Source organism: Branchiostoma belcheri, unplaced genomic scaffold, assembly GCF_001625305.1.
Source record: "Branchiostoma belcheri isolate BF01 breed outbred unplaced genomic scaffold, Haploidv18h27 scaffold112, whole genome shotgun sequence".
In the NCBI taxonomy this organism is placed as follows: Eukaryota; Metazoa; Chordata; class Leptocardii; order Amphioxiformes; family Branchiostomatidae; genus Branchiostoma; species Branchiostoma belcheri.
The window spans coordinates 535943-562490 of record NW_017802514.1 but is presented as its reverse complement, the minus strand read 5'-3'; the positions used below and the strand labels follow the sequence as shown (position 1 = coordinate 562490).

The following is a 26548-nucleotide window of genomic DNA, read 5'->3' as shown; positions in this document are numbered from 1 at the left end:
CATTGCCCCGCCAAGGCTTCTCTGGCCGGCTATCTTCTCTGGCCAATTAATACCCTTTTTAGGCCGATTTCTACGATTTATGCACCCCGCAAAAGAAGTCTGGTGGAGACTAATATGTGTTCTCGTGTCACCAGAACGGAACAGAGAATATTTTTATTTATTTATTTATTTCAATATGTAAACACACGACGTGGTGACGACACACTCGAGTTTATTCAATTGATTAATGCCGCCACCAACACAGGGGGCAATACAATACTCATTTTCACCTGAGCAAAGTGAGGAAAGTCGTCTAAAGTGCCTTTCGGTGGTATGATCACATAATCGGTGGCATGTCAGGGCTCGAACCCAGGATCTCTTGGTTCTGAGTCAAGCACTCTGCCGTTACGCCACAAGACCCCACTAGAAACATTTCTGATATTTTAACGGTTGTTGCTCTCATTGCTGCAGGTCTGTTCACCGTCGTGGGTCTAATCGTGTATATCTCCGCCATCAATGACGAGGTGATGCACCGGGACAAGAAGAACGCCGACTCGTCCTTCCACTACCAGTACAGCTGGTCTTTCTTCATGGCGGCCATGTCGTTCGGCCTGACGGAACTGTCGGGAGTCCTCTCCATCTACCTGTTCATCAGACTCTACATGAGCGATGACGAGGAGAAGGCGCGAAGCCGACACGCCGTGGCCAGGCGGGCCATGTACCCGGCCCCGTGTCTCTCCGCCCCGCCCACTCCCCGGGGCTCCACGTACGACCACGCCGGCTACCCCTGCAGGAGCCTCTCCAACGACGGTCCGTACGCGCCGCGAAGCCCCTCCAGCAACTCCCTGGGAGGCTACAAGATGCGGAACTCCTCGACTCACCCAGAGGGAGGGTACCCGTTCCTCGGAGAGTACAAGGCCCGGAATTCTACCATCAACCCCGCCGCCGCTGCCGAGGAGGAGGGATACCCCATGTCGTACCAGACCGCCATCGTTAACAGATATCCCGAGAGACTGACTATATTATGACACAACCGCAGGTCATTGCCTTCCGCATCCACGATGACCACAGACGTCTGAACATATGCATCGACCTGTCTGGACGCAGTGCAGACCGACAAACTCACGTGGTTAAGGTCTCCACTAAAAGCAAGGACGAAGATAGTCACAGAGCAAGTACTTCTGACTCAGTCAGTCAGTTCGAAAGTCACCAAACTGTCACCAGGAACACCGTGTAATCGGCAGAACGGGAGGGTAGAACATTGCATGCGCGCCGTGGCTCTTTGGGATCTGAAACTGGGAGTCAGCACGACTCGGACCATTACCAACTCGGCCCATCGCAAATCTGGTCAAGTCCTGGTCAACTCGGCCCACCACCAAGTACTTGACACAAAATATTGCAAAATAGCAACTTCATGACTCGAAACTTAACTCGAAACTGCAGGAACAACCGTCCAACTCGTGTGCACATGGCGCCCTATGGTATAGTGCCTTGCGTTGGTTCTTGCTTTGTAAAACTTTCAAAGAAAACTAGTCGTCGATGTAAGGTGTAAGTTGTATCAACAGCAGAGGCCTGTGAGATATCCTGCAAGTGATCACAATCTAAAGGCACGTGGACTTGAGAGTTGGACACGTGAACAGCTACCAAAAGCAGCTAGCAACGCGCTAAAGCTTGTTTAATGATGATGCAAAACGCCAAGCCACTTTCCAAGACCACACACGGAAGAAGAAAGCAACCTTTTGGAGAAATCTAGCCTTGAATATGCAGCGTTTGCCACGGTGTCTGACTGATCAGTAAAAAGTTTATAAGGCAGTCGAGCTGCATCAGGTGTACATAGTCCAGAACACCTTTGATTTGTAGTTTAACGGAATCACATATTCTATATATATTTGTGGATGTTTGCGATATCAATTATTCAACAGACTATGAAATATCATCGTAGTTAAGGCCCGGTCACACTGGCGGAACTTTGCTGGAGCGTTGCTTGAACGGTGAATAAAATTCATCACCGCTCGAAACCGCTCACCACCGCTAAACAGAAGTTGGCCGCCGTTAAAGCAACGCCGTGTACGCCCGGCCACCGCTGACGTTTCTGGAGGGCCCTCCTCACCGCTCCGAAAGTTTTGAGCTGCACAAAATATTGCGAGCGGTGAGGAGGGGGAAATTTTCCGCTCCGGCAAAGTTCACCCCCGCTCCACCAACGCCCAGTCAAAGTTTGGCATCGCTAGACGCAAGTTCGTGGACGCTTGGGTCCGCTAGGCCAACGCAGAAATCTTGAACGCTTGACCACCGCTGCTTCGCCAGCGTTGCCCGGGCGGCGATTAAACGTTGCACAAACGTTGCACAAACTTCGCTGGAGCGGTTGCAAGCGTTTTACGAGCGGACACGGGGTTGCTGGAACGGTGTCAGGCGTTGAAGCAGCGATCCATGTCGGCAATGAACTTTGGTTTGGCGTTGGTATAGACGTGTCGGAGCGGGACCAGAATTTGGCTATAAGTACGGTGAGAAATGGACCAGGTGCTCATTTGGAATCGAGCTGCCGTTGAGTTCAGGCCTCATCTATATCGAATTTGCTCGAAGTTACAGTAAAACTGTATCACCCTGGATGCTGAGAGACTTGCTATGATTGGTGCACTAGTGTGCAATTATTTTGGGGCCACACGTAAAATGTTCAAAGAAGGGTCACCCGGGCAATCACTTTATTGGGGTTACAGGGAAACTTTTAGGGGAAGTTTTATTTTCATCATTAATTAAATAACGTAGTCAAGAATAGATTAACAAAATGATGTTTATTAAAGCTATAAGTCCCCCCACACACAGAACAGAACTTGTACTACTACAAAACGATCCGTTCAACTCCGTAGTCACAAGCGGTATGCCGCTAAACCGCATGCGCAGAACGCCGCTATACCAACGCTTGCGTCACCGCTATACCAACGTTCGCTACCACTAAACCAACGCTAAAGCAACGTCGGCTTCAGCGGTACACCGCTAAGTCAACGCTCGTGTTTTTATTTTTCCCCCACATTTTGGGCGCGGTGACGAGCGTTGTCGAAATTCGGCCCCCGTCCCTACCGTTAAAGGAACGCTCCAGCAAAGTTCGGCCAGTGTGACCGGGCCTTAATTACGAATGGTGATTTTGTTCATTGATACAGTGTTAACTGTTGGTAGAGTGCAGTAGCCTGATCTTTAATTGTGTTAGGCAGTGTAGTAACATGACTATTGTGTAATTGGTGTGTACTTGGAGTGCAGACGTGCTTTGTGCTTTGTAGACAAATAAAATGCCATTCAATCGCAATGAGAGTGTGCAGTTCTTGGAGTAGTGTTTTGTTGCTATCACAATCACTTATGGCAATGTGGATGGAACATAAAGATATGGGATTCGGAGACACGTCAAGGATCTATTCATTCTAAAAGACACAAGTTCTCAAGGTTGTAACAGGTAACGTCAGGTAGCTATGAAGACGGCATACAAGAAGGCAAAGGCCAAAAATCGGAAGAGCGGGAGGAACGGTTATTATTCAAACTGCAATCATGGCCGATTAACCGGATATTCACCGGACAGGATGTTGACAAAACCGGTCACGTAAAGTCTGGTATGAACGCTAGGGGTTTTAGCCGGGTTTTCCTACGCTAATTAGTTAGCGGTATCAACCGGTTTTTAAAAGTCTGGTATGAACGGGGTCTAAGTCGTCGAATGATCTACTAGTCGGTCACCTGCTTGCTTCAGATGGTGACGTAAATCCGGCAGCGCCGTGTAAGGGGGAACTTCAGGAATTAGTCTCAAGTGTTAAACCTCTGAACGTCAAAGAGCCCAGCACACTTATCAAGAGTAGAAGTAGCGAAGCCGCGTCGCACTACCACTAGCTAGACAAAAGAAAAAGCAGCATATACTTCACCTCAATTGAGCTCAAGGATGGCTGTATTACTTTTATTTTTGCTACAAAGAAAGCTCATTTGCTTCCTGAATGTGATCTAGAAAAACTTACTGAGTGAAGTCCGTAGACAGATGGTGTTCCCCTCTGGGGACTTCGGATTCCATTGCAGCTGGCATCAGAAACGTCCAAACGAATATAAAGGACGTTTGTTTATGATCTCCATCGATCTCGTAAAATGGATCCGCAGTTGTACCGGGTAGTTTGGGAACTGTTCTGCCGTTATAAAGTCAATATCTGACGCTTAAACCTGGGTTTTATTCATAACCTATTCTCATAGGACTGATGCCGCAAAGTTTACAGATTTTTTTTTTCAAAAGTACCGTCACTGCCGTGTGGCAAACTTTGCCACAGAAGTTGTACTTGGTAACTAGAAAGGTAACATTTGCAAAGCAAATGCATAATGTTTACCTCCGGATATAGTCTGCTCTGTTAATTCTTATTCCAACATATTCATATATATGACAGGAGTCTAAATCCCTCCTGCTATAAAATTGCAACATGATGTAACCTAACACTAGTTACCATGGTGATAGACGTCTGGTTCAGGTCACTGACCTTTTAGGTTTGGAGAAGAAGAGGAAGAAACTGAGAAAAAACAATATGTTTTCCTTCGGTAAACATGACAAGGGCTCTATCACATTCACCGTACGCTCGCTGTACGATCGCAAAATGGATGCCTTCTTGTGATGGCCGTGCCTATGTCCTGAAAACTTTTACTGTCTTGTTAAGGACCCTTGTCGGCACTTGGTTCTGTTACTGCTTGAACAGTTTAACTACGGCATCAAAATCGTCCGACGGACTACGACGATTGTAACCACACCTCATTAGACGACTTCGTACATCTCCCTGGTCTTGCCTGCATACATAAGCATCTCTATGCCGTTATCTTGGCGACAGTAAAATTGTTACCAGCGTTACTCTCAGGATGTGGGGAGAACACCTCAGCCCAGTATATACTGACTAACGGTGAACACCGTTATCCAGTTACTACAGTAACTGTAAACGCTATGTGTATCGGTTGCTTCCCTGCAGTAAAGCTCTGCCCTTTACATCTTTCCAATGGTATTTCAAAATAGACGTGTTTTGCGGTGTGCTACTCTCAGCAGTTTCTCTCAGTATGTGGGGAGAACATCTCAGCCCAGTAGATACTGACTAACGGTGAACACCGTTATCCAGTTACTACAGTAACGTACAGTAAAACACTGTGTGTATCGGTCACTGGCCTGCAGTAAAGCTCTGCCCTTCACATCTTTCAAATGGTATTTCGAAATAGACGTGTTTTGCAGTGTTCTATTCTCAGCAGTCTCGTTTCCAGCTGTTGTGAAGGATGGGCAGTGTCAAGTCAACTCCCAACTGCCTACTTCCTTGTGGTATCGCCTCCAATAGATAACGAAATGCCAGATGGAGTGTGGGATTAAATCTAACAACTGTGTGACATGAGGAATAGGTCTGACTGATGCACTGGCGCCAACCAGGTTTAAGAGAACACCAACGTTTTGAGGTCTTCTTAGCGCTTACAGACAAGTTGACCGATCCACCACTTCATCACAAGTAACTTCATAAACTGTCATGAATTGGTTAAAATCACACTGGACTGATGAATAATGACATTCTAAAAAGAATATCAATAAGGTCATAACCTGAGATCAGATTTTCCGCTGACAATGCATTTTGTCACGACGGAAATAGGTTTGGAAATGCAACAGAAATAGTTGGGAAGCAGCAAGGACAATATATCAAATGACTTTTAAAAAGCTTTTGATGCCCTAAAATAGCACAACACTCTATTTTCCGCGCTGAAAAAGGCCGGGGATGAAATATATACTGTCAAACACGGGCCCTTTTTACACCCTTTCAAAGGCTTTTAGGATACGTTAGCCGGAAACGTGCTAAGCATGCGGACTCCCTTGAGATGTTCCCTCCATTTGTTGCCTCCCCGCCCGTGCAATCTTCAGGAGACATCGCCCTTACAGGCCTTTCTAGTCGGACTCGTCCGTGTTTGATCAAAGTCACGAAAAATCGAAGTCGAGTCGGTCTAAGTTGTTTCCACTTCCACTTTGGAGCGTCCTCTCCGATTGCTGAGGCGTAAAACTCCCGAGCGACGTATCCAGACACCTGTAGTAAGTCCGGCCAGGTCTTCTCGGCACAGACAGTCGGAATCAATGCCGACTGAGAGCCTTATCTTGCCTCTTAGGCCCAGGGGCAGTTCAGAGTTTTTTCAGGCCTGCTTTTTCGTCGATTTAAAGAGTGTCTGCATAAATGGATCGGAATAAGCACTGCCAAGGGTGGTACAAGATCTATAGCTGACAGGTGTCGAGAAGTAAAGGTCTCTCCTTGCTCCTTGGAACATGTTTTTTTCTTACATGTATATCTGCCCTACTTGTTCTTACATATGGAGATGCTTTAATATCAACAGGCAAAATATGGCGTTTGTACGCCTAGGATGTACTTGTAGATCTTTGCCAGACATATGTTCAAATATGTAAATTTAGAGCGCCCTAAACTGCTTTCATTTAACAAACTTTCGTTACTTAAGTTTACAGATGATGCAAGATATAAGAGTATGATTTAAAAGACAACTAGACACATACAAAACGTCAAAAGATTCGTTTTCTAAAAAATCCATCGATGTGGCCTGTCAAATGTTTCGCAGCATCTTGTGGACTCCAATTGAAAAGGAGGTGTTACTCAATCTGTGTCCTGCGCCAAGAAATCATTGAAATCGTTTAAAACATCATGCGATATCATCACGATGCGATAGTGTACGAGATACCTCCGCTCCTATGTACAGTCTGCACACGTCCAGCCTTCCCTATGGCGCTCACGGCTCCCCAACCAATCAATACCGGCCTTCCAACAGCAGTCAAACCGACTAGAACGGTCCACTGAATCCGATTTTACGGCGCACTTTAGCCCGGGGGCTTTCTCCGTCACGCTAACTTCACTATATTGAATATACCGTGAATACGACCAGAAAAAAAGTTTTTGGTGAAAATACTCTCGGGGTTTTAAAAGGTCGGCGATAAAAAGAAGACTTAATATATATCGATTTTGGCTCCTTTTCGCGGGACCATTTACGCCATGGATTGTCTGGTAATGTGAACGGCTCGCGGATCGCCACCTCCTGCAGATAAAACATCCGAGGTTTCTTGGTTCAACAAGAATTGAATGAATCAGTGGAAGTTAGCTGAGGTAAAGACCATGTTCTGTATTAGATAGCTAGATAGCTACAGCCTTACGGTACAGTGAAAAACACGTTTCTTTGAAAAGTGTTAACGTTGCATCAAGGTTAACAGTCAGTTATTGAAGCACCGACTTTTACGAGAAATTTCATACAAAAACTCTTTATATGGTTCATTACTCCCTAAAATTTCTCTGTTAATCAAATAGATATTTGGTTGTAAAACTCGTTGTGCAATTGATTTCTACTACATGTATTTTTGATTATTAATTAAAAGTGATTTTCAGTTCAGTTTATGTTAGTCTTCTGTTAATTTTTTTGTATAATCTTATTGTATTCCGTTGTTATATTTTGTATTATTTTAATAGACTCCAGGAAGACTAGTGATCGTCTTCACTAATGGAGATCTTTAATAAACCAAACCAAACCAAACCAAATTTGTGTCTGTGTTACATGTACCTTCCCCTTTGGACGGAAAGTCTCCATGTCCAGTGGTCTCTGTCTTAGTTGGCTCTGCACAAGTCTAAAGATACCATCATAAAGCCAGCGTTTCAAACTCACAGGTCTGGGATTTAACGCCAAACCTTACCGAGATTGATAGCGGGTTTCCATGATGAGAGAACCCAGTCATCAGAGGAACACCGACTCCACTCCTTTAAGTGGGACAGAAGATAAGGCTGGCGGAGCGGCTAATTGTGCTTATCACATCAAGGAATACCAAATAAAGACACAGAACACTTAGGCCTAAAATAAAGTGCAACTAGTTCATACGCTCACAGAGGTAAGGGAATGATGTAGCCAGTTGTTGCTCCATGGACTATGGTAGCTACCGACAATAGGGTGGTACAGTAAGTACGGAGAATGGCACCCAGGCTACAGAGGCTCCACAGAACACTAAAACTCCGTACGATGCCGACTCATAAATACTGCAAAAGGCCAGCATGTGACGGCTTGTTGTAAAAGAAGTCACAAATTCGCAATACCAATTCACAATTCCTGTGGTTTATCAGCATTCGTTTCTTTTGCTGGCCTTCGTCTGCTCGCATTTTTTTTCTCCCGCTCGCATTAGTTTTGGGGTCTTTAGAGGATGTCATCCATAAAATTAAGTCAGTGTGGCCTTAAAAGAAATCACACTGTATAGTAAGTGATAGGGGTTTAGATGGGAAAGATTTGACACTGGTATCGTGTATACTTACATTGATCCCAGTGGTACATGTATATACAGCGCTGGGGATCTCTTGCTGATGACACCTGATGCACTTTATCAAGGACTGATCTAACATCAAGTGGGAAACTAGGGCAAGATGCTACAGGGCTGTGGTTTTCCACGGAACTATAGACCAGAGTTATCAACCGAGGATTGAGGTGTTCAAGAATTCATTCTTTCCTAGAAGTATCGCAGAGTGGAACTCGCTGTTACCAAGTACAGAAGGGGCATTTGGTCATTAGATAGCTTTAAACAATGTCTAGAGTTAGATGTTCAAGGGTTAGGTGTAACAAATCGATCGGTGTAATGTAGCCAGCTGCCGCGTGCCTGTGAAGCTGGTGTGTTACGCCGAAAGGCGGTTATACCGGCTATACAGATACAGATACATGTGTACAGACAGGCTGGTGCCCTATATTGTACCCAAGGTTCCCTATACTGTACCCATGGGGACTCTTCACAGAATGAACATTAAAACTAAATTCTAAACTTCTTTAGTTATAATTGCAAAACTACCAGTAACCTGGTGGAATGTTTTGAAGCTTCTGTAGTATCAGACTGTCCACTTTAAAGAATTTTTATTTTAAATTTGAAGACAAAAATAATGATGATAACAGAAATAACTAATACAGTAACAGTACTCCTTAAAAGTCTGCAGTATTGGGAAATTCTACATCATATAACTAAACAACTTTGTAACCCAATGATCGTAGTGTCTTAATAGCAGAAATATCAAATTTTGTCCACAAAGAAAAGACTTTACCTACATGTACAACAGAAAGGCTAGGTAATAAAATGATGAAAAGGCTGAATGTAACATCTTTGACCTATAATCACATCATCTGCATGAGTTGAAAGTGGGCTTTACCACAGTACTGCACACAGTACAGGCAGGGATATTGAACCAGTTTCCCATGGTGACATTGAGGTTGCACGGTGCAGGGCTCCAAATCCATTTCTGGGAATAGGTGCACTGGTGCACCCAACCTAAAAAATTGGGTGTACAAAAAGAAATTTGGGTGCACCACTTAAAATAAAATATTAAAGACAGTAGAATGTTAGCAAAAGCTAATATGTTTTATTTCTAAAGAAAAGTGCTACTACAATGTTTTTATTATTTTTCTGACACTTAAGAATACGCTGTATTCTATTTCACGTTTAACATCTTTACATACGTAAACCTACGAATTTCAAAATATTTTGGTGCACTGGAGCACCCACAGAAAAAAATTGGGTGCACAGCTCCAAATTTGGGTGCACTAAGGTGCACATGTACCCAGTATTTCAAGCCCTGCGGTATGACAGTAATCCAGTGGATAGCCCATCAAGAGGCCCTTGACCCTGCTGAAATCTTGAGGAATCTTCAATCTGAAACAAATGTCCGTGACTAAGAGGAAGCAGACCTTTTATAAATCTCATGTTGCTATTTGTCTGAGGTAAGGTGTTGAGCAGTGGCAGGAGGGTCGTAACATGGTTACAACGGGTCAAAACATACCGAAGTCAGTAAGGTGTTGGGAATGTTCAATGAGAAAGAAGATGGTCATATGAGAATGCAGCAGACTTAGCTGACTACAATGTAGGTACCAAGAGAGAAGAGATCCCGTAGTTAGATCCTGTAGATAGAGATGTAGCATAAAAATGTAACAATTGCTTCTTCTATTCTTGTACCCAAGTTATCTAACTTAGTGCATTTGGCCGTGTATGGCGTGAATATACAATAAAGTTCATTGTCATACGGTCATTGGAATAAGCAGAAGGATGTCATTGGAAAGTGCTCCTTTTCAATTGTTCCTTCAGCAATTGTCAAATGGCTTTTCAAAATTAGTTGTGTTCACACAAAAACAAAAAACGTTTCATCATCGTAATTTAATTTCTTGGTTAACGGATTTTTCTAGAAAAATAATGGAGCGGGCGGGCGAAAAAAATAAAAACAGGCGTAGGCATCCTATTATGGCCCAAAATGGTACAATAGGAGCAATGAAGTCAACACACCAGGCTGGTTCAAAATGTAAACAATGAATTTTGAACTTTTAATGATAACAATGCATTGAAAGATGGAATAACTGTAACAACTAGGATGAAAAGGACTGTTTTCAACTGTTCAGGGCAAAATATGAGCATTTTGCAGTTGGTTCTGAATTTTCATTTTTATTTGCAAATCAGAAAAAAATGAAGCGGGCGAATCCATTAACCAAGAAATTAAATTGGTGTGGCCTTAAGGTTGCTCATCAGCCACCCCCTAAAATATGAGTGAGAACATCTTCTGCCCTAAAGAAACCGTGATAAGGAAAGGACTTATTATATATTATCATGACTGTAAATGCTACTACCATTGTCTTTTAGAAAGCACCAAGTTTTGTTAGGAAATCCACAGTTCAGCAAAATGGCTGCGAGGGATTTTAACCTGAATAAACCATTTGTTCACTCATTCATTTGTTCATTCATTCATTTATTTATTCACTCATTCATTATGCTTACTTAGAACTTGGAAGGGTTGAGAAAAAAACAGGAGCACTGATTGGATGACTGTCTAGTACCTTGGACAGATCCCAGCATCACAACATGCTATAAATGTGTGAAATCATTGATCTGTATCAGTGGGGAAGGGGTGGAGAAAGCACCAGCTGTACCTATTTTGTTTGCTGTTTCTTTTTGTCTAACATAGATACTACCTAAAGGAAGTTTATAGAGCATCGTTTTTCATTTTATCTGCATTTTTAATGATGATAATAAGTATATCCATATGCACTTGGGCATGATATGGGCATGAGTTAAATAAACATCATCCACTTGACACTTTGTAGAATGGCACAAATAAAAGCAAGAAAGCTTGCCGATCCCGTACAATCAACATACTTGTCGCGCCCAGTCTGCACAAATTCAAACTACCGTAGCAATCAAGTTTGCAATTTGCTTTTCCTGCAGTATGTGCACAACCTGCTAGGTGGTGCTGCTTTACAGCACAACAAAACCCAAACACATCATGATCATGTGTACCAAACAGTACCCTTCAAATCGGTTCATAACATCATACACATTACACAGTTTAACTCATTAAAACAATTTGCTTAAACATACATAACAGAACAATTACTAACTTTTACTGATACATGTATTAGTTCTATCTTATGTTAACCAGTGCAGGTTTAACTTAATTAAGTTGGTGGGCAGTCGTTAAAGGCCAGACATATAACGGCCTTCTGATGTCCGCTGTACTCACGCTTTACCTCAGCCTGCTCCACCGCCCACAGACGGGCCATGTTGTCTGACGAAGCTGTCAACCGAGGGAAAGAACTGAACGTTAAAATCTTTGCCATCATCTTTCTCTTATAGCACGGTGACAGACAGAAATGGTCTGAACTGGCTCACTTAATAAACATTCTCTCTGCTGCCTAACAGTGAAACTGTAACTGATACCAATTGGGTATCAAAGAGTTTAGATTCAGCAAGATTGAAAATTGCTAACACTGTAAATATAGATGATAGAGAATGAACTCATACATCCCAAAATGACTATGTAGGCACACAAAGCTGGTGTTTTATACAAATACAGACACAAATGAACACAGATATACACACAGATGATTCACACAAAGATATACACCCACAGACATACAGATACACACACAGATACAGACAGGCACACAGATTCATACAAAAACACATATACAGACACACACACAGACAAATTTACACAGATATACACAGACACAAATGCGCACCGATACACACACAGATATAGACACACACACAGACACAGACAGATTAAGACAAAGAAACACATTTACAGACACACATATACAGACACACAAACACACACAACGACACAGAGATGCACACAAAGATCAAGATCCAGAGAATATGACGTTTTTTACCTGTGACGAGATACTGTGAGTCGCTGGACCAGGCACAGTCCCACACCCAGCGTTTCTGCACCTGTTCTGTCAACGTGCTGTTCTTCAGCGCCAGGTTACACTTCAGCGAGAAGTCTGTCGTTCGCCAGATGTTCACTGATTGGTCGGCAGACGTGGTCGCCAGAAGTCTGCAAGGAACAAGATCAATGAGAACTGTCTTCAGATAAGCCTCCTTTAAGTCTTATTATGTTTACCTTCACAGGAGCAAAACATAGTGTTTTTGCTCTGTTTCTGTTTCTTCTTCTTCTTCCTCTTCTCCAAACAAATAAGGTCAATGAATAGGACCAGACGTCTGTCACCATAGTAATTAGTGTTGGTTACATCATGTTGCAATTTTATAGCAGGAGGGATTTAGACTCCTGTCTGCCTATATATATATATGAATGTGTTTGAGTAAGAATTAACAGTATGTAATAACAGAGCAGACCATATATGCGAAGGTAGAATTATGCATTTGCTTTTCAAATATTTAACCTTTCTAGCTACATGTATGTCCTCACCAGCATGAATTATACGTCTACTAATTATAATATAACAGTGACCAAAGACTAAATCAAAATCTACATGTATTGTAGGAAATTGTACTTACGTGGAGTCTGGGCTGAACTTGCACTTGAGTGCGTACCTCTTGTGAGCCTGGATCTTTGTTTTAGGGAGCAGCTGAGTGTGTTCCTCCCCTGACCCTCCTGACAGGGTCCACACATAACACATGCCCTGGGGGAAAAATTACTAAGCATGTTTATCAGTATATTTTTATGTTTACCAAAGGAAAATATATTGTTTTTGCTCAGTTTCCTCTTTTTCAAACACAAACGTCAATGACCTGGGCCATACAGTCTATCACCATGGTAACTAGTGTTGGGTTACATCATGTTGCAATTTTATAGCAGGAGGGATTTGGACTCCTGTCACCATATGTATGAATGTGTTTGAGTAAGAATTAACAGAGCAGGCCATGCGAAGGTAAACATTATGCATTTGCTTTGCAAATGTTAAATTTCTAGTTGATCAGCGCAATTTGAAACCTCAGCAAAAATTGAAACTCTTCTCACACATATTTGAATGACATCTTTACCTTTGCCAATAACGCTTATCACAATATCGTCAAATTTATAATATTCTTTTGTTTTTTGTTCTTTTGTACTTTTCCACATCAACATTTTGGCCACAAAAGACTTTGGAAGACCTCACAAGTTCACAAAGCTTGAAGTTCAGAATGTCTTTCCAACAGTGTAAAACATTAGTACAGATTGTAATGCTATTTTCCCCAAGATTCTCACCTTGTTATTGACTGCAGCCATGTATGAGGCATCAGCATCTATACTGACTGACTGGATGGATGCATCAGGGTCTGGGATCTAGGGACAGATAACACAGTAGGGTGAAACTCCTTTCAGTCAAGAATGTCAAACGCAAAAGGTTTGTTTAACTACTGGTATGTCTTTGTCAATACATTATACAGTTACTTTGTAAAGCAACTATCAATCAAAAGATTGTTGTTTCATCTGAACGAATTTGTCAATAAACTGGTACAAACAATGATATAAAGGATTCTGCTGCACAACAACATGTTATGTTTACCAGTTGTTCGTTGTGGTCTGTTTTCAGGTCCCACACATGGATGGCACCAGTCTGGTCTCCAACAATCAACTCTCCCTGGAACAACCAAATATAACAAGGAACTGTTTAAAACATCTGCAGTCTGTTTTCTTACAAATCCAAGATGATGATTGAAAGAAAACTGCCATCTCTTCCTCCTATGGAGACAAGGAGTGACAGACATGAATGTTTGTCCAAAATCCAACCAAATCTTTCTGGGAAAAATTTTGGAAATGTTTTGAAAAACTCCCAAAATCTGTCTGAAGGCTGAAGGTTGCATGTTCTTTAGCAAGTTGTCTCCTCTTCCTTCTTTGTTTCTCCAGTCAACTTTGTTTCTGCCTAAATCAGCCTCCTTGCCTACCTCTCCATAACTTCTGCGGTTTGTTAGGCTATGTTGATTTGATTATATGGATGACATCCTCTGGGAACCCCAAAACTGATGCGAGCGTGCGAATAAAAAAAGGTTGGCCAAAAAATGTTTCCTTCATTTCAGTATGAAATCTACGTGGTCATAAAGGTTGAACAAATGACTAAACACACAGAGTATGGAATGGCGAATAATACTAGTACTAGACTCTTCATTTTAATCTCTTCACATTTTCTTCTTTTCCTGATTTTGGCATTGTACGACGTAAGTATCGTTTTCAAATACTTTTTTCTGCAACATACGACATATATTTGCTCATTTTGTACGATTTACAGTATGGTCGAAAACTTTTCTTTTTTTTAAACGGATGAAAATTCATGCGCGCGCGGATGTCATCCATATAATCAAATCAACATGGCCTTACCATTTGCTTGACAATGCTTGCTGGTAATAATCTCACCTGGTTTGGATGTAGAGTCACACAGTTGATAGGAGCATTCACTTGGAATATTCTCTGGCACTGCAAGTTTCGTGATCTGTCAAAAGAGTTTTAAAAAGTTTAGACTAGAGAAAACAAGAAATTTTCTTTCCTAGATCTATCTCACATTTGAAGCAAAAAGAGAGGAGCAAACTTTGACACACTGGAGGAAAAGGCCTGATGATCTATGAGAGAAGGAGGCACAGGGCAGACTGTTAAGTCTGAGGTAAGGGTTCTCTCCCCTTCTCCCTTACTCTTTGAAAATTGCTCATCTATCATAGGTGCAGAAAGATGATAAGTAGAATATACCAGCACATATATATTCTCTACATGGTTCACATGTTAAGCCTAGGAAAAAATGTTGTGTGTAATGCTTCAATCCTGAAAATATCAAGGTCGGTAGGTAGAGGTTTTCTTTTCTTTCTTTTTTTTTAGAATTCGGCAATCTCTAGTGATCCAATTTATACAATACAGTTTATCAAAGTAAAACTTGCAAAAGCACACTTCTATTTTCAATGTCAATGTTGGAAAACCAATTGTACAACGTTTCATCACCCAGGTGTTAAATCATGGAGCAAGAAATGGTTGATCAGCTTGAAAAATCTATGTCCCTTGAGGGGTTTACCCCAAAAAAAGGCTAGGGTCGGCAGCTATTTCTAGGGTTGGTCCGGAGACAGGAAACACAACTGTTACATTTTTTTCCTAGGCCTTACCTGAGGTCCCAGATCCTGGCACAGGCGTCCTCCCCTCCCGTGTACATCCACTTCCCATCCTCGTGGAACCCGACGGCCGTCACGTTCTTACTGATGCCATCATAGTTCACCACAGGGTTGGGGTTATTGGAGTTCAGGTCGTACATCCGGATGTGTTGGTACCCTGCAGCACAGAGAAAAAATCACACATTTATTGTCAGCTTCAGCATTGCATAAATATTCATGAAGTGGTTGCAACTAGTAGTTACCTGCATTGGTTCCACTTTATTTTCAATACATTCGCTAGGCTTTCCCCAATGTCCATTGCTTCCCTATATGTAACATATCTACTTTCCCTATTCTTCATGCTTTCTTCCAAAAAAGAGACCAATAAAAAGATGACACGAATTTTCAATATCTCAAGATTAAACTATTAAGTGCGTACTTTGCTCAGAACTTACCAGCTGCAGCTATCATCTGTCTGTCAGGTGTGATCTCCAGAGAATTAACTTGCTGGGATGATGGTCAAGGATAGAACTTTGATGTGTAAAGCTTATTTAGGTGTGACAGGCCATTCAGTTTGACATAAGCAACATGCCTGCAAAGCTGTGTGTTACACTGAAAGGCAGTTATACCAGATAAACTGATGCAGATATTCTGAAAGATCTTATAAGGGGGTCTGTATGTGCCTTTTTTCCAAGCAGGCTACAAGTACCTGATTATTGTTGCTCTCACCAGATTATTGGTCACTGGATAATATATTGTCCTGCTAACTGAATACCCTGACATACCCGGCTTTGGCATACACAAAAGAAAGGATACAGAATCTGGATGTTGGACTGTTCGGTGACAGATGCCGCTGTGGGCCTGCCAGAAGCGGATGGTGTGGTCATACCCAGCCGTGGCCAGGATGACCGGGTCAGTGTTGGTCACTCCGTTAGAGCCCATGGTGCTGTGCAGATATGGTACATCAATATTGGTTTTAATCATAAGTCATGGCAATAGATGCTCTTCATTGATGTCATTATGATTATCATATGAATCTCAGCAACCAGGTGTTGGCGGGTAAATTTATTAAGTAACACACACTGTAATCCAACATGGCGCATGTGAAAAGCCTGTATATGCATTTAATTGGACACATTGCAAAAGACACCTGAATTCACCTATTTCCTCACTCGAATCAGGTGAAAATTAGTACCTAGCTAGCAAGTTAGTATATGCCATCCGCATCTTCTTTCTTTCCTTTTCTTTTTCATACAGATCTAGGATGGCTAGAAACAAAATATCACCTTATATTCTGAGTAAATTATGGCGGACTGACAAGTCATTTATGAATGGTTGTCACAAAAACTTACACAAATCATGACCTGCCAAAGGTTTGTGTTTACGCCTACGATATTATAAAGTAGTACACAAGAGGGAGGGGTGCAGTTTCGTCCAGGGGATTATAATCACAGAAAAATATGATTTGTTGACGTCTAGATACAAATAACGGTACTACCTTCGCTTGTCCTTTGACATAAATAACTCAGGATCTCTTTCAGTTCAGAAATGCTTGGTTCTCCTCTTGTGTTTTCCGATATTCTGGTCCAAAACGCTTAGCGCGCTGGCTAAATCTGTAAGTAACCTGTTGTTTGTCAAAAGGTCAACGGTCAATGGACTCATACACTATGTCAGAGGGGCGTTTTATATCACAAAAATTAACGTGCCAAAATAGCCAATACGGTGTTTTTTTTTTTTGCTAGAATGTATTAAAGTTTGTGAATCTAAAAATTTGTTTTCAGATGTCTCAAAGAGTTTTTGAATCTCCTTGGACGTCCTTAGTGTTCACCCACTTTGTAGTGGTTTGGCCCATTCACCTTTGCTCTTTCACCACGCCCCCCGAGGCAAGGTGTTTGTGTGTTGTCACACATTTGCAGGTAAAAAAGAACGTTGCGATGCTCTTTACGACTGAATTACGTTGCAGTTGAGGACTTGGCTCTCAGTTAGGATCGTTCAATCAGAACCCCGACTACTTGTTCATGGCATTGGTCACGTCATCATCACAGAAAGAGGAAGGTATGCTTGATCTGTGCATGATCGAACTTGTGACATGACATTATTGTTACAGACACATACAAACAGATCTATACTTGGTTTCTTTGGGCAATGAGGTTATAGTGATTTGGTGATTAAAGGTTTCGAATGAGATCTTATTTGTCATGTTTGTAGATTGCATATACATTAAAACTAGTATATGATGTAATAATATCTTCGGGCCCAATAATTGATAGAAATTCATGGAAAAAAAAGAGATACTTAGTGTCATTTTAAATCAAGTTGAATGACGCTAAGTTCCGGATATACACACTCCCAAGTAAATATTATTGCCACATACAGAAATTTACAGTTCAATCTTCCCAATGCCTGCATTGCCTTCTTAATGTATGGCAATACAATCAACTCCCTACTTCCTTTGTTTCTTGACAGGTTCAGTTTCTTTAAGTATATCAGGAGAAGAAGCGATGGAGACAGAAGAAGGTGTCAGCAGTTCCAGCCAGGCTGGTGCCAGTACCGAAAGACAGAATCCCAAACACAGGTCAGATATTATATGGGGTTGAATCTGAGCTTATATTTTATGGTACTTTATATGGTAGTTTATGGTCATGTATATAACGTTATGCCCAACAAAATTAGTACCACGTATGTTGTAGTATATGTAGTATCACGTAGAACCCCATATCACTGTACCTTCCTTTTCATACATGTTGTTTGTTTTTGCAATTAACCCTTAGGCATGTATTTGCGATAAACTTTCTTATCAATATCACTTTCATATACATGTATTCAGTGGATCATACCCTCCAAGCAGATGTGATGATGTCTGATTGACAAGTGTTTTGTAACTTATTAGTTGACATATTATAATGATATAGCAACATGCATGCGCATGTGTGGGAAGTTTGTTTTTGTTGACATTTACATTGTGTTGTTTATCTTTCCACTCGTAGACTTGTCCACCTTGATCTGAAGGGTGCTCCTCCCAAACTCAGCTATCTGGCTCAGGTGAGTATCTTTGCATGGCCTCGTTTAGCAATGTGGTAAAAGTTTATCATGTAATCACAAAATTGTCTTTCATCTGGCAAGTACATGTACTAGCTTTCACAGCAGGCTGCCCTGTTAACTTTTCAATAGGATGTGATTTCTTTTGGTGATTTCAATTGTGGCGTCGCGTGGCGCAGTGGACAGAGCGTTCGGCGCTCAACAAAGAGCCCCGGGTTCGATTCCGGGTCAGAACACAGGGGCATGTCCGAACATGCGCACCGACGTTACGTTGTGCCCTTGGGAAAGGCACTTTACACGTTTCCCCCCTCAAATAGAGGGACAAGTCTCCAACGGCAGTTGTCTTCAGCTGGCGGACGAGAGAAGCGCCAGGCAGGCTGGCGTAGTGAAGGCGGACCTTGAGCGTAACCAAGTCATCCGGCAGCTCGCTGCAAGCATCCCAACCGGAACCAGCATGTCTCCCTCGATGTGGATCCGCTGGGAAAGACGGGTGCCCAAGTGTGTGGGTCTCAGATTCGCAACCTGTTATCCACCTTAAACAAACCCACGCGAAGGCCGCTGTGTCAACTGTAACCCTCACTCAGGTGTAGGGACTGACACGGTCATCCTACTCAGAAAATCTGTATATCTGTACATGAATCTGTATCTGTGAATGAATATGTACCTGTACGTGAATCTGTATCTGATTGCAAATAAAGATATCGAGTGATTGCCATAGATAGATTTCTTTTGCTTATTATGTACATGGGTAATACAATGTGCCACAATTTTAAGGGTGTCTAAAAAGATTTTAATGAATTTTCTTTCCTCAGGTCATCCCCCTGTTTAAGAAGTTTGGTGCAACAGGACTGCTTGTTGAGTATGAGGACACGTTTCCATACAATGGTGAGCTGAGAGATCTGGCCGCTGCACATGCCTACAGGTAGGTAGGTATATATGGTGTACTTAAAATGAGGAAATGCATGACGTGAAGTTCCTCACGACATTGCCGTGCCACTGCCCTTTCTCACTATTAAACGTGTGAAATCAGTGTACCGCGAGGAAAGACATGCTCATGCCAAATTCGAGCACCATTAGGAAAAACATGAACATGCAAACTGTGTGTCGCAAGGAACTCACGCTGTGCATTTCCTCATTTTAGGTACCCCATATATAGTTCAGGAAGGGTGGAACATAATGTTATATACTAATACATGTACATGTACTTCTCATGCTTAAACCTCTGTCACACATTTGTTGATCCCTTTGCTTTTGTCCTGCAGCCAGGAAGAGATTCGACAGCTCCAGGAGTTAGCAAAGGAACATGACATGCTGTATGTGCCACTGGTGCAAACCTTCGGCCACTTTGAGGTAAGATGCACAAAAAGTATATACTTTGTCACTTTAAAAGACCTTGACACCAAGGATGTTCAAATTTCCTTCTGTTAATGATTTAATAGGATAGAATTCAATCCATCACATCACTGCGACCTCCGATAATATGACTGAAGAGGAGATTAACAACAGGATCACCAAATTCACTAAGAACTTATGTGCCCTTTATCCTCTACTGAAAGAAAAATGCATACCCAGAGACGTTAAAACCTGTATTTATACTACAATATTGAGACCTGTATTGTTATACGGAAGCGAAATCTGGACTCTAACTCAAAAACTAAAAAGTAGGATACAAGCTACTGAAATGCGAGTGTTACGACTCATCTATGGTGTCACAAAAAGAGACAAAATCAGGAGTGACATCATCCGCGGTGCACTTTCAGTTGAGTCAGTACTCTCCATTGTGGAAAGAAACCAACTGAGATGGTTTGGACACCTACACAGGATGCCAGAAGATAGAGATGTGAAAAGAATCTTAAATTGAAAACCCAAAAAGAAAAGACCAGTCGGCAGGCCAAGAAAAAGATGGTTGGACCAGATCATTGAAATCACAAGACGAGAAGAGCCAGACTTAATTCCGAGTAGTTAAAGAGATAGCTGAAGATACCGGTAGAACAGAGTGGAAAAGACTGACCAAGATGCTGACAACTTACAGACCTAAGGCCTAAAGGCGTCAGGGTGAGAAGAAGAAGAATTCAATCCAATTCTTTGTAGCATAATTTTTTCACAATTCCTATTAGAGATTGTGTTAAATTGACTCGGCTAATTTCTTTCATACGTGTTTTTCCTACAATAGCTATGTGTGCCAAGCAACTGTTTAATCCCTTCAGGGCACATCACTTATCCACAGATTTATCCCTCCACAGTTTGTGCTGAAACATGACACATTTCAACACCTGCGAGAGGTGGACATGTACCCCATGGCTCTCTGTCCCAGCAACACAGGTGGGCTTCTCTCTCACACTACAGCAGAACTGGCCACTTCAGATGTGGCCACATTATACCAGCTAGTCAGGAGGGCCTGCGAAGGGGGGGGGGGTAGTGATTACGAATTACGCAAAATTTTCGCCGCCTATTACGAATTACATTAAAGTCTCAGAGCTGATTACGACTTTACGATTTGTGGCTAATGTCCAATTACGAATTACGTTGATTTTTGCGGAGGCTGCCTACGAATTACGAAGTCTAAAATGGCCTGATTACGCCTTACGAAAAAGGGCTTGCAGGCCCTCAGTTTAATGTGTTGTATTTAATGAAATGTCAATAAAGTCAAAGTCAGATCAATATCTTCATGTCTTTCATTTCTCTGTCCTTTTTGAGTGAACAGTTTCTCTTGACATGGTTTGACATCGTTTGTTTTTTCTCTCTCAGAGTCATTAGAAGTAGTGAAGAAGATGATTGATCAGCTGATGGCAGCACACCCTGATGTTAAATACCTGCACATAGGTGCTGATGAGGTATGTCTACTAAACATCCATCCTTCTGTGTACAACTGTTATGTCAATCAAACATCAGTTTGATTGCCTGTATGAGCTGTTGATACATATGGCAAACTTAATCACAAGGTGTTTCAGGTGTTCCACCTGGCCCTGTGTATTTAAGAAGCGTAAATTTGTATCAGGTGTTCCACCTGCCTCCTGTGTAAGATGTGTGTGTTTCAGGTGTTCCACCTGTCCCTGTGTAAGACATGTAGCATTAAGTGTGTTTTAGGTATTCCACCTGTATTTATGAGTGTCTCAGGTGTTCCACCTGGCCCTGTGTAAGACCTGTGTGTATGTGTGTTTCAGGTGTTCCACCTGGCCCTGTGTAAGACCTGTAAGTGTGTTTCAGGTGTTCCACCTGGCCTTGTGTAAGACCTGTATGTATGTGGGTTTCAGGTGTTCCACCTGGCCCTGTGTAAGACCTGTATGTATGTATGTTTCAGGTGTTCCACCTGGCCCTGTGTAAGACGTGTGTGTTTCAGGTGTTCCACCTGGCCCTGTGTAAGACCTGTATGTATGTGACTTTTCAGGTGTTCCACCTGGCCCTGTGTAAGACCTGTATGTACTGTATATGTGTTTCAGGTGTTCCACCTAGCCCTGTGTAAGACCTTTATGTACATGTGTTTCAGGTGTTCCACCTGGCCCTGTGTAAGACCTGTATGTATGTGTGTTTCAGGTGTTCCACCTGGCCCTGTGTAAGACCTGTATGTATGTGTGTTTCAGGTGTTCCACCTGGCCCTGTGTAAGACCTTTATGTATGTGTGTTTCAGGTGTTCCACCTGGCCCTGTGTAAGACGTGTAAGTTGCGGATGGCAGAGCAGATGTGGACGGACCGCCAGCTGTTCCTGGACCACATCATGACGGTCCTGAGCTACATCAAGGTCATGTACCCCAAGGTCAAGGCCATCATGTGGGACGACATGTTGAGGGAAACCAGCATGGCTCATCTGCAGGGTGGGTGTGGCCGTGTCGGGGCTTTCTGAGAACAATTTTGTTATTATATATATATATAATAGCATTTTCACTATTATGACTCTTTCATATTGAACTCAGACATCCACAGCCATAACACAAGACAGAGAAAATGAAAGTGAATAAAATAAATAAATAGCACTCACTCTTCAGTATAAAGAAGTCCGAGGTCCTCGCAAATTACAAGAATACTGAAAGAAAAGGAAAGATTTTTTTGGGGTAGCCGTTACAAATCGGATGGCACCCAGGCTAGTTGAGAAGATCATCAGAGGCCCTTGCAATTATTTTTAAAAAATACTTAGTCTGGTAGTTAATTTGGCTAAAGATTGTACAATTACATTTTGTACATAATCACTACCATTCACGCAGACTCTTCAACATTTGTCTGATCCATCCATCTATTACTGAGTTGTTGAGTTGTTGCACTATTACAATGTATATTGTATAGCACGTCGGCAGAACGTACTGCGCCTGCGCAGAACCCCGTATTTTCGCGTTTTTCATTGGGTTTTTGGTCAACGTTGCATCAGAATTTTGCCTGTTGCAGAGGATATTCTTTCCGACATAACATTTGGAAACTACTGTCGAAATGCTAACCTTATATGAGCGAATACAACCTTATATGAGACATTCTGCCGAAATGCTATGTACAATACATTACGGGTTTCGCGCAGGTGCAGTACGTTCTGCCGACGTGCTATATTGTATGTGTTTCTGGCATATGCATGACCATAAATTCTTGCATCTGCCCTTATCAGCCTATGGAATAGGTGAGATGGTGGAGCCCATGGTGTGGTGTTACCTGCCCAGGCTGTCTGGAACATTCATCACTGGTAAATAAGTCTGCGCTCATGATCAATGCAATTTTTGTACATGCAGTCTACAACTCCTGTATGCCATGCCATGTACTTATATTTAAATTGTATCTCAAGCACAGAAAAAGTTTCCCTTAGTTGCTAGACTTGTTATGTGTTTACATGTAGACAAGTGATGCCGTACAAAGATTTCTCCATAACCACTTAACATTAAAGGCTAACTAATCAAATCTGTACACACTGCAGTTTCTTTTGAAGAACTGTGGAAGAAGTATGCTGCTGTCTTCAAGTCAGCATGGATAGGGACAGCTTTTAAAGGTACCATGCTTTTGTCTTTTGTCTTAATTTTTTAGTGATCCCATTTGTTTTGAAACAAATATACATGTATCTGTATTACTGTTTTATCTAAAATATCTGACTTATCAGAGAATTTATCCAGTTGCTTGCTTTATTTTGTATTAGGTGATGTTCTACAAAGCATGTCTAAACTTCATCAATGTAAGTGACCAATGTTTCCCTTCAGGTGCTACCGGTAGTTCCCAGTACATTGTTCCCATCAACTACCACATACAGAACCACATGGCGTGGCTGTCTCAGCTGGAAAACATTCCCTCCAGTCTCACAGTGCAGGGCTGGGCACTCACGGGCTGGAGCAGGTCAGTTCACACAGCACGTCGGCAGAACGTACTGCGCCTGCGCAGAACCCCGTATTTTCGCGTTTTTCGTTGGGTTTTTGGTCAACGTTGCATCAGAATTTTGCCTGTTGCAGAGGATATTCTTTCCGACATAACATTTGGAAACTACTGTCGAAATGCTAACCTTATATGAGCGAATACAACCTTATATGAGACGTTTTGCCGAAGTGCTATGTACAATACATTACGGGTTTCGCGCAGGTGCAGTACGTTCTGCCGACGTGCTAGTTCACACAAGTCTTTAATCCACCTGAAATTACCTATGACGTGCGTGCATTGATTTTCACCTGTTCTAAAAAAAATCACCTCCTCCAAGGCTCTGGCCTGGGTACCATCCTCTGTAGTCCATTAGGTAGTGACAATAGGGAGCCAGCAGTAACTATGGAGGGTGGCACCCAGGCTGCCAAAGGTTTGCGGATCCTCGGTTGGGTTAAGGCAGCCTATGGCCAACTATGATTAGTATTTCATACATATGGCTGTAACTTTTGATAGCTTGGTCGCACCACAACTTAACTTCACACAGTTCTAGTAGTACTTGAAACACATTGAATAAAGGTTATTTTGTTTTTACTACTTCTGAATTTTTGGGTTAAAAATCAACATTTTGGTTTAAAAAAAGCTGTTTTCTTCATGGCTTTACGCGCAAGTGGTAACAACACCTTTCATCATGATATTTTACAAGTAGAAAGCCAACCCCCTATTTATTATTTTTGTCCGAGGCTATTTTGTTTTAAATGACAGTTACATTGTTTTTTTGGGCCAAAAACGACAGAAACAGCTATTTTTCTGTCATTTTTCGTTAAAAAATCGCCACAGTTAAAAGATTTCGACTTATATGCAAAATAGCCTCGGACAAATTTGATAAAAAAGTGATAATACGTAAACATGGATTACTCTAAAGATGAATTATGCTGTTTTCAGCTGCGCGTAAAGCCGTTTAGGTCATACTCCGTGAATAAAATGCGTAACAACGCGGGTTTACAGGGGAAACATACAAATGACCGCCGTTAACCCCGAATTCGAACACGCGTTCTATTCGAATGACGTCATATCGAACATGGTGGAACATGATTCGGGTTCGAAACATGTATGTGGCAATCGTGCAGACACACGTCCGAACTCGAACATGAATATCAGCCTAGGCCGCCTTAACCCAACCGAGAAAGTTTTGTAACAGGTAAGTAGGTCATCGCGGGATAGACAGAATTGTTTGAGTTGTTTTAGCATAAATAGTTTTCTGTTGCCTTGTTTGACGATATGGTCCACATGTGCAGTCCAACCGAGATCGGCCTGGAGGTACAGACCAAGCAGTTTCACTGTCTTCACCTCAGCTAACGGTTCACCGGCGATGGAAAGGGTTGGTAGCGGTGGTGGTGTTTTTAGGAAGCACACGTGCATGACTTTGCACTTTTTTGGGTGTAACTGCATGTTTCTTGATGTTGCCCATTCGTCGAGGTGGTCAAGGTCAGTTTGTATGGTAGACGCGTCCCCGATCATCCTGCTCTCAGCTAAGTTAAGGTCATCAACAAATTTCCATCGCTTAGCTGAGGCGTACTCACATGCGCTGTTTAATAAGGCGAGGAAAATCAGGGGTCCAAGGACGGTTCCTTGTGGTAGCCCGCAGCTGGTCTCCCTCCAGTCCGAGTAAGTTCCCTTGTATGACACTCTCTGCTTTCTGGCGGTGAGAAAGGAACGTAACCATCGAGCTAATGAGCTTCTTAGACCCAACTCGAGTAGGCTTGAGACGGCTAAAGTATGATTGACCCGGTCAAATGCTTTAGCGAAGTCAGTTGTGACCAATGTTGTGATTGTTCCTCTCTTGTCTGCAGTCTTGGCCAGTTTGTTAACTATGTCTACGAGACAATGTGTTGTTGAACGTTCGGGAAGACATCCAAACTGGTTTGGGTCAATCATGGGTTTGATGTCGGTATATAGTTGTGATGAAATGAAGGTTTCAGCAACCTTGGCTAGAGTAGGTGTCAGGGATATTGGCCTTAGGTCATTGATGGACGGCGGGCGCGTTTTGGGTAAAGGTACAATGTTTGCCTGCTTCCACTGTTCCGGGACAACCCCCTCACATAGTGTGGCGTTCAGAATGGATGTTAATGGGGTTGAGATTTCGTAGGCAAAGCACTTGATGATCCTATTGGGGAGTCCATCTGGTCCCGCAGCCTTTCTTACTTTAATGCGTTGTAGCCTATCGTACACTTGCCATGGTTGTATCTCGTCTACAGGTCTTGACGGGAGATATGAAGGCAGACTGGTTGTGTCCAGAGGGTCTAATGAGCACGTGATGGTGCACAGAGCGTCGTTTACTGCATTGGCGATGGCCTTCTTGTCCTCAGGTGGCGTTCCATCGACGTGGAGAGTGAGTCCAGCTCCCTGCGTGTTAGTCATGGCCTTGATCTGGTGATACCATTTTGAGGGGTTTTCTTTTTTCATATTGTTCACTTTGTTTTTGTAGAAGTTTTCCTTTGCCTTTTTGATTTCTTGTTGTACCTTGTTACGGAGTGACTTGTACTTGTCGTGATCTCGTGCTTTAAAAGCTTGTTGTCGATGTTGGATGAGGGTCTTAATTCTCGGACTTATCCAAGGTTTGTCGCTGGTATGAAGTTTGTATAGTTTTAGGGGAAGTACTGGTCGATCTTGTCGTGTATTGTCTGGTAGAAGGCGTCTGTCTTTGCCTGAGCACTAATGGCTGATAAGACTTCAGTCCAGTCGTGACGTACCAACCATTGGCCGAATAATCTGATGCTCGAATCAGGCATAGGTCTCGCTATTTTGGTCCTTTTTCTGTCCACGTTACCTTGG

The 26548-nt window shown here is 42.4% G+C and overlaps 3 protein-coding genes across 3 annotated transcripts in view; 2 read left to right on the top strand and 1 right to left on the bottom strand.

The window, feature by feature from the left end:
* The window catches only part of LOC109461498 (voltage-dependent calcium channel gamma-5 subunit-like), a 50575-nt gene extending 48663 nt beyond the window's left edge, over positions 1-1912 (top strand). The window contains exon 4 of the mRNA XM_019757870.1: positions 451-1912. Coding sequence (XP_019613429.1) covers positions 451-1007 — 557 coding nt within the window. The 3' untranslated portion in view covers positions 1008-1912. The remainder of the gene's footprint in view (positions 1-450) is intronic.
* A 9545-nt stretch (positions 1913-11457) lies between these two features.
* LOC109488272 (target of rapamycin complex subunit lst8-like) lies at positions 11458-15829 on the bottom strand. The gene is made up of 8 exons (XM_019792468.1): positions 15814-15829; positions 15374-15536; positions 14643-14718; positions 13798-13872; positions 13497-13574; positions 12806-12930; positions 12178-12344; positions 11458-11576 (listed from the first exon to the last, which is right to left on the bottom strand). The coding sequence occupies exons 1-8, from the start codon at positions 15827-15829 to the stop codon at positions 11458-11460; spliced, it is 819 nt and encodes a 272-aa protein (XP_019648027.1).
* Positions 15830-15946: 117 nt separating this feature from the next.
* Positions 15947-26548, top strand: part of LOC109488257 (hexosaminidase D-like) — a 14825-nt gene continuing 4223 nt past the window's right edge. The window contains 12 exon segments of the mRNA XM_019792462.1: positions 15947-15960; positions 16166-16235; positions 17831-17939; positions 18342-18400; positions 19210-19319; positions 19660-19747; positions 20641-20719; positions 21146-21231; positions 22026-22209; positions 22986-23060; positions 23289-23360; positions 23566-23698. Coding sequence (XP_019648021.1) covers positions 15947-15960; positions 16166-16235; positions 17831-17939; positions 18342-18400; positions 19210-19319; positions 19660-19747; positions 20641-20719; positions 21146-21231; positions 22026-22209; positions 22986-23060; positions 23289-23360; positions 23566-23698 — 1079 coding nt within the window.